General features: G+C 43.6%; 1 protein-coding gene across 1 annotated transcript; it reads left to right on the forward strand.

The window, feature by feature from the left end:
- Nucleotides 1-2,945: 2,945 nt before the first annotated feature.
- LOC102846610 (cell wall integrity and stress response component 3-like) lies at nt 2,946-3,314 on the forward strand. The gene has a single exon (XM_006884621.1). The coding sequence runs from the start codon at nt 2,946-2,948 to the stop codon at nt 3,312-3,314; it is 369 nt and encodes a 122-aa protein (XP_006884683.1).
- The last annotated feature ends 4,469 nt before the right edge of the window (nt 3,315-7,783 follow it).

Consider the following 7,783-nt stretch of genomic DNA (forward strand, 5'->3'; position numbering starts at 1 on the left):
CTGGTAATCTACTTAGGAAAAATCAGCCAATGAGAACACTATGGAGCACAGAGCTACCTGACACACATTGGTCAACATGAGTTGGACTTGACAACAGGTATTGCAAACTTGGTAACAGATTGTGTGTATATGTGTGTGTGTATGTGTGTGTTTTGCAGACTATACCATAGAGCTCTGTATATCCATAAGGCTGTGGTGCCTCTCTGGTAATTCTAATTCACAGGTAGCTCTAAGGGAGAAAGATGGGCAATCTCCTGCCATTTGACTTACAGCTTCTGAAAACCTGCTGGATGGTCGCTGTGAGTCGGTTCTGATACAATAGCAATCGGTTGTGTATATATCAAACACTTAATATGGGGCTGTGTGGTGTGGATTGTCACCAGGTTGGAAGTGACTGATAACTGATCCTCTTTCATAGCTCATAACTGACTTTACCAAATAGCTGGCCCTCCAACAGGCTGTCAGAGTCTGTAAATTGCATGGGAGGCAATGGTTCGTCTTTCTACCTTGGAGCAGCCAGTAGATTCGTACTTCCTGCCTTTGGGCTGGCAGCAGAACAACAGAGCTCCCTATCATTTCATGTAGTAGTTGTTTGATATTGTTAGCTGTTGTTGCCGGTAGAATTCAGGCTTTTGAGGCTTGGCTGAGGCTTCACAACTAGGGCTAGAATTACTCGTGCTCGGTTAGGGAATGAGAAGCGTAACTAGTTCTGGGAGCCAGGGTTGCCCATCTCCTGCTCTTGCTGGATGTCTGACAGCCTAAGGCAGGCACAGATTTCCACCTTCAGCAGTTCCAGATCCTGCAGCAAGGATATAAAAAGCAAGTGAAGAGCCTGCAGAAACGCAGGTGCAGCTTGGGGTCCCTTTGCCAAAAGTGCAGCATTTCTTCAAAAGCCCTTGAATGTCACCTCTTCATGCTAAGCCTGGCTGGAAATGCCCGCCCTGTCCCTGCCTCCTCAGCCCCGCGTGACCTCGCCCATCACTGGAGCTTTTGGAATCTGAACAAGGGCTTCACCTTGACCTCTTCCTTCCCCAGGAGAAGACACAACACAAATGAGGCCATCAGAGGCATGACAGTTCCTCCTACTCAGCATGTCTCAAAACCCTCGCTCTGACTCCCATCGATCAGTGATAAAACATAAAATCAACAGAGATCGGTTTTTCTATTTCATGCAGAAAAATCAACATTGACCGTCAGTGACGGCCAAGCTCGGGAAACATACAGAAAGAGTGAGAACGCTTATGGTTTCCTCTCTTAGATCCTCTTAAGCCTTTTCTTTGTCCTGGTCCCTGATGACAGCTGTGGGACAGAGCGAAATCCTGCTGCTAAGTACTAAGTAGGAGAAGTGTTTGCCAGCGTCCCTGCACAGAAGGGCTTTGCGCTCGCGGGTGACTGACAGCCTGAAAAAGCAGTTATCCCTCCAGGCTCAGGAGCAAGAGGCTCTTGCAGCCCAGTGCCTGACCTTCTGCAGTTGAGCTCGGCATTCTGGGGCCAGCTGGCTGCCACCATTATCTGTTAAGGTTAAAATAGTGGTGAGTTGATTGATGATGTAGCTCGGATCATGGCACTCTCCTGCTGAAACAATGCTTGCTTGTGTTCCAAGTGGTACAGATTCAGGTCCATTATTCTGGCATTCCTGATCTGGCTTCAGTCTACCTTCACAGTTGCACCCATTATCTGGCTTCAGATACAGAAAAGCTAAATTGTTCTCTGCTTTACCACCTCCGTATCATTGCTCATGCTGTTCCTTCCCCTGGAACATGCTTTTCTCTGTGTGTCTCATACCCACATCCTCCCTATCCTTCAAGCCCATTTGAAATTGTACTGCCTCCAGAAAGATGGTTCCTTCAGTCTGAAATCATTTTCCTTCCTCTCAATTTGCATAACTCTATACACACCCTTCTAAGGACATTTCTACTTCCTGCTGCATGTGACATTTTGGTACATATCTTATTTTTATTAGAGCCAGTATTCCTTGAGGACTTAGAGCTGTGGTAGCCAAGAGGTAAGAAGCTGTGCTGTATCCCAAAGGCAAGCTGTTCGAATCCACCAGCTTCTCCATGGGACAAAGATAAGCAATCTTCTCCCATGAGATTAACTGCTTCTGAAAGCCCACTGGCAGAGTCAAGCTTTGTGATGGCACTCAACAATAATTGCATGTGACATTTTGGTACAGGTCTTATAATCTTTATTATATCCAGGATTATTTGAGGACTAGGATGTTATCTTTTTATCCTTTGATGTAGCAACATTTCTGCAAGGCTCTCAGATATTCAGAAGAATACAGTTACAAAGACTGTGGTGTTAAGTGAATAGGTGCTCGAAGCTTCGGGAGAGCCTCAGGTGGGTTAAGGTGAGGCTGGTCAAGATCCATTCTGATTGTCTCAAGTCTGTGTCCCAATAATTACATATTTTAAATCTCCTTGGTTGACAAGTGGTCACTCTATCAGGTCTGGACTCTATCAGATCCGACTTCTTTGTTCTTTGTGAATGCAAGCATAATGATGTCTATCTATCTTATTTAAGCAAACAAAAGAACACCTCCTAGATTGAAGATGCATTCATTATTATTTTCTAGACTGATTTTTGAGGAGACTGATTGCATATTGTTAGCTCATATCTGTGAGGGGTCAGATAGAGTCACACACAAATAACTCTACCACCTCTAGTAACTGTCAGTAGTAAATGGATTTGCCACGATCTTTTTGAAATAATCTGCTCTTATTGCCCTAGTGTGACAGTTGTTGTGACCATGAAAAAAAAATTCATAAACAGAAATAAAGTAAATTATTAATTATTCTAAATCTTCGTTTCAATGCTGCAGCATGTAATGAGACCTGCTATTCTATCGTAGGTCAAAGAAATCATAAACAACACAACTGGAGAACCTAACAACTACAAGAGATTGCTGCAGGAATTGGTATTTTAGAACACATGAGGGATGGATGGTGACTATCACCTTCTTTACCATTGCTGTCACCACCTCTGTTACTTCCACTGCCTCCATCACCACCACCTACACAACCACCTCAACCACCACTACCATTACCACCTCCACAAATCCTACCGCCTCTACCACCTCTTCCATCATCCTCACTGCCACCTCTACTGTCTCTGGCGCCTCCTCCACCACCACTTCCTCCACCTCTTTAACCACTTCCATCACCTCCAGTACCTCCACCCTAACTTCCTCCATCTTCACTACCTTCACCACCTCCTCTAGCCTCATCTCTACTATCTCCTCCAACACATCATCACCCCCACCATTCCTCTACCACCACCACTGCCACAAACAACAGGAAGCCTTCCATTGACGTTGCACATAAATGCACTTTAATTATTAATTGCATTTATAATATTCATGATACACAGACTTGCAGATTGAAATATATTCACACTGCAACCATAAATGCAGCTTAATTAAAGGAATGACCTAATAGTTTCTGTTGTTGTTGTTATGTACTGTTGGGTCAGACCAACTAGTAGTTGACCCTCCAATAGGTTTCAGGCTACCCATCCTTCTCCCACAAAGCATGTGATGGATTCAAACTGTGTGCTTTTGGATTGATTGACAGCCCGTATCAACACCAGGGATGCACTCAATTTGCATAATTGCAGGTGTAGGGAAAGTTTCACCCACATATCTGATTTATACTTCAGTTTGTTAATAAAACACTATGGAAGTTCAAGTGTGAACCTGTAGATTAATCGCACGGAAAGATATTTCCCATCTTTCTACCATGGAACAGCTGGTGGATTAGAACCATGTACCTTTGGGTTGCCAGTGCAACTTCTTACCACTAGGCCACCAGAACTCCCTAACTACTGATTCCTTTGCACTAATAAACAACAAAAGCATCAGAGCTTCTCTTGAGCTAAAAGGTTCAAGTTCTATTACTAATCATCACTGCCTAAACACCAAGCATCAGGGGCTGGGTGGAATCCAGAGCAGATCCTCATTGCCAAGCCACCCCCACTCAAAGCATGGAGAAGAGAAGGAGAAATCACCTCCTCAGCACTGACATTAGAATACCAATCCTCCTCCTCCTTGCCCTAAAGCAGCACTTTTTATTTTCATTTCCATGCTAACAAGGTAGACCTGTCCTAGCATGTGTTCTGAAGAGGTTCTTTCATGCTCAGGGCCTGGGGAGCTTTAACATAGTTAGATGTACTCTAACAGCAGGTTGCCATCAAAAAAGTCTATAATAGGATTAAAATAAAAGAGGAATGTACTTGCAGTGGAACGGCAATGATTATTTAACACATTTCAAGTGTCGGCAGCCAGCTTGGTGGGAAGGTGCAGCACAAACACAGCAGACGGACCTGCTGGTGTGGGTGTGTCGCTTTCCCAACAATCAGGCTTTTGTGTTGTGATCCTGGATTTTTGGAGGGTATCCAGAAGCTGTACAACAAGGCCCTGACAAGAAAGACCTTATCGCTATTGGAGATATTGATGCTCACTGCCCCACCTAGACGGTGAGCTCCAGGGGGCAGGGAAATCTTTGTTCTCCTCTTAATTCCTGGTACCTGGAACGCTCTTGGCTCATCATAGGTACTCGATGGATATGTATGTGCTGTCTGTAAGATAGATAGGGGCTTTGGAGTCGGTTCCCACTTCATGGTGATCCTGTGCCCAAAGGAAAGAAGGAACACCTTGACCTATGTAATCACCAGGATTATTTGTGATCTGCAAGTTTTTCATCCAGTGATATTCAGTAGATTGCCAAGCTTTTCTTCCTGGTCTATCTAAGTTTGAAACCTCCACTAAAACCTGATCATCAGTATGAGTCCATGGTGCTTAGTGTTACCATAGTCAAGGACAGCTTGACAGCAGCTAGCAATAATCATAAAAGCCACTGTGCCCATCTTAAAGGACATCACAGAGGATAATCCAACCTCTTTTTTTCCTGGTAAATGTCTTGAAAGTAGTTTCAACCTTTTTAGGATGCCCTTCTTCATTCTATCTTGAACCATAGTCTTACTCTTCAGTCTTTCTGAGACATCTCGCCCATCCATCCCCACGTCCATTCACTTATTTCATAAATGCTTAATGAGCATATGATATATGTGGAAACACTAATGTGGACTTGTAGTGTACTAGCAGTTAAAGCAGTGAACGATGGAACCTGCACTCCTGTCAGTGAAATCTTTTCCAGAGTCTTACCTAATCTTTAGAGTCATTAATTCCAATAGGCCATTGCTTATCCCACATAGCTGAACCTGACACCAGAGTGAACACTCTCTTCTCTCTCTCTTTAGCCCCAACATCCTTGCCTCTTAGGTTAAAGAAGACTACCTGGGTTAGTCTTCTAGCCCTCTCAGATGGCCATCAGAGTGTCAATCTCCAATTTGATTGCCTCTATTATATTTCTATTTCCCCCTGATTTAATCTTCTTCTTTTTATCATCATCTGCCAATAGTGCAGGATCACATCACCTTACCTTTGGACCATTGAAATAGCCTCTTCTCTGCTTGTCTTACCTCCAACTTCTTTCTTTTTTACTCAGCATCCCTCTCATCACTGCTGTTCCGATAAAAACAAGAAAAGAAGCACCACCAACAGCACCCCAACTCTTCCTTGTTTGAAGACTTCTGCCAGCTTTCTGTTGTCAGTCACACTTCTTAGTAAGACATTTGCTCTTCAGCTACTAGGGACCACCTGACTTGTCCAGCCTGACAATCTATCGCATTTGCTCCAGCAATCTTCTGCCTCAGTTCCCTTGGCCCTACGGGGACTTCTTGCTGCTCCTGCCTTAACCCAGCTCTCCTCTGCTTTGTTGCATTGCTATCATCTCCTTTTCCTTCTTTTCTTTTTCAAGGTTGTATGTTAGAAATGCATGACCCTCACCATCATGCCTACTCTCCAGTAGCCCCATTTTCTAAGCCACTAAATCCCCGTGACTGCTGTTACATTATTTAGGTCTTAGCCACATCTGTGGCTCCAGACTGTCCCTAATAATCTGTTACATGAGGTAGTTACACAAGTTAAATAGGCAATAGCTAGAGTTGCATCCATCATTTAACAAGCTCAAGTAATCTCTCTGGATTTTGTTCTTCTCCTCTAGGACAAAGGAGTATTGAGACATAGAGCATGTAAGGATGTCTTCTCTGGTCTCACAAATCAGAAAGCCAGGACTATCTCAGAGAGTATGCCATCAAACAGAAGACGCTAATGCTTGAATGTCACTCACTCAGGTGGCGTCAAGATGTTACCAACGTCTAGGGACTACTTGTCCAATCACTGTGTAGCTTTTTCCTCCTCTTCCCTGAAGGAGGGGTTTTTTGTCCCTCAGATGTCCCACTGTGGTCTTTTACCCCTCAGATGGCTTCCTAATACAGATGGTTAGGGGCAGGCAATAGGGAAAGGGCAGAATTATTACACAGCAGCCATTCTTCTATGATCAATATCTGCCTGCAGATGACCCTGCTAATAATATCCCAGCCAGGAGCATTACCGAAATCCTTTGCCCTGGTTCCCAAACGGTGTGGGAACAGGGCCAGACCAGGCTGCCTGCACTTGCATTTCCAAATTTTAAAGTGTTGTGAGGTTGGAGGACAGGTTTAATGGGTATAAACTGCGCAATCCATGCCTCATCTCAGGAGTGAGCAGCTTATATTCTGTGTTCAACCCCTGACCCTTTGTTATGCTCCAACAAATAAAGGAAGAGAAAAAAAATAAACGGGCATGAAGAAATGAGATGGCACTAGGAGAAAACCACCTTTATTGGATTGACCAATTACCAGAGGCTATGTATCTCCACAAAGAGGGAGCCAATCTGAGCTCAGTGCCAGCATCAGATGATCTCTGGGGAGAAAACAGCCCCAGGGCCACTGTTTAAGGCTGGAACAAGTGTGAAGTGGAGGGAGGATGGTTGCCTTAAGGAGCAGGGAAGGGAGAAAATGAAGAAGGATGAAAATGATGTGAATCCCATTCCACTCAGTCAGTGAAAACTTTAAACTTATTTTGATTTTCTGAAATGAAATTTGGTACTAGATTGAAAATATACAGTATCTGCTATACTGGCTTTGAGCGCAAAGTAGATTTACAGCAGCTGAGAAACTGGAGCAACACAGCCTTTCTGACATGGTAAGGGGGAAAAAAATCCCCCCAAGCCCCTTCATCTTCCCAAAGCCAGACTCTGGGGAGATTTCAAAATATATGAGAGCAGAAAGCACTGAAATTACATCCTTGAAACATCACAAGTAGAGGCCCATCCGATCTTGCATTCCGCTCTCAGCAGCCGGTTCCTGGGGAAGAGCGGGGTAATGAATAGGATGTCAGACTCTGGGCTCTCCAGGCCCTTCAGAATGGATTCTCCGCAGGCACCGGAGACATTCCAGGAAGAGCTTAGAGTGCAGAGCCCAGAAATTGTTAAGAAGTGCAAAAGTATCGATCTTATTTTCATTGCAGTGTTAAGGTTCAGTATGAGAGGAACAATATGTTTTAATCTGTTCCTCAGACAAAGGAGATAAAAAAGACTGAGATAGGGTTCAATTTCCCTTTATCTCAGGTGGAGAATAAGTTACTGAGCTTACCCTGTGAGTATTGTTCAATTATCCTTACCGTTTCAATTTTTCTTAAAGTACATTATTTCATATGAGATTATATTAATTAGAACAATAAATATCCTCTTATTTCCTTTCTGTAAATTTATTGTGTAACTTCTGACTTGTTAATCCAATTTTCAATATGCTGAGTAAAGTTCACTCTTTTTCGATAATTGGAATTTGGGTAAATTACATAAAAATTTGCTTCCCCATTAAAAAACCCCAAGTTCTCAGA

Source organism: Elephantulus edwardii, unplaced genomic scaffold, assembly GCF_000299155.1.
Source record: "Elephantulus edwardii isolate Elephantulus edwardi_28Jun2011 unplaced genomic scaffold, EleEdw1.0 scaffold00036, whole genome shotgun sequence".
NCBI classification, from domain to species: domain Eukaryota; kingdom Metazoa; phylum Chordata; class Mammalia; order Macroscelidea; family Macroscelididae; genus Elephantulus; species Elephantulus edwardii.

Bases quoted from the DNA above. Each gene is read 5' to 3' on its own strand.
- LOC102846610 (XM_006884621.1), top strand. From the start codon at position 2,946: ATGGTGACTATCACCTTCTTTACCATTGCTGTCACCACCTCTGTTACT.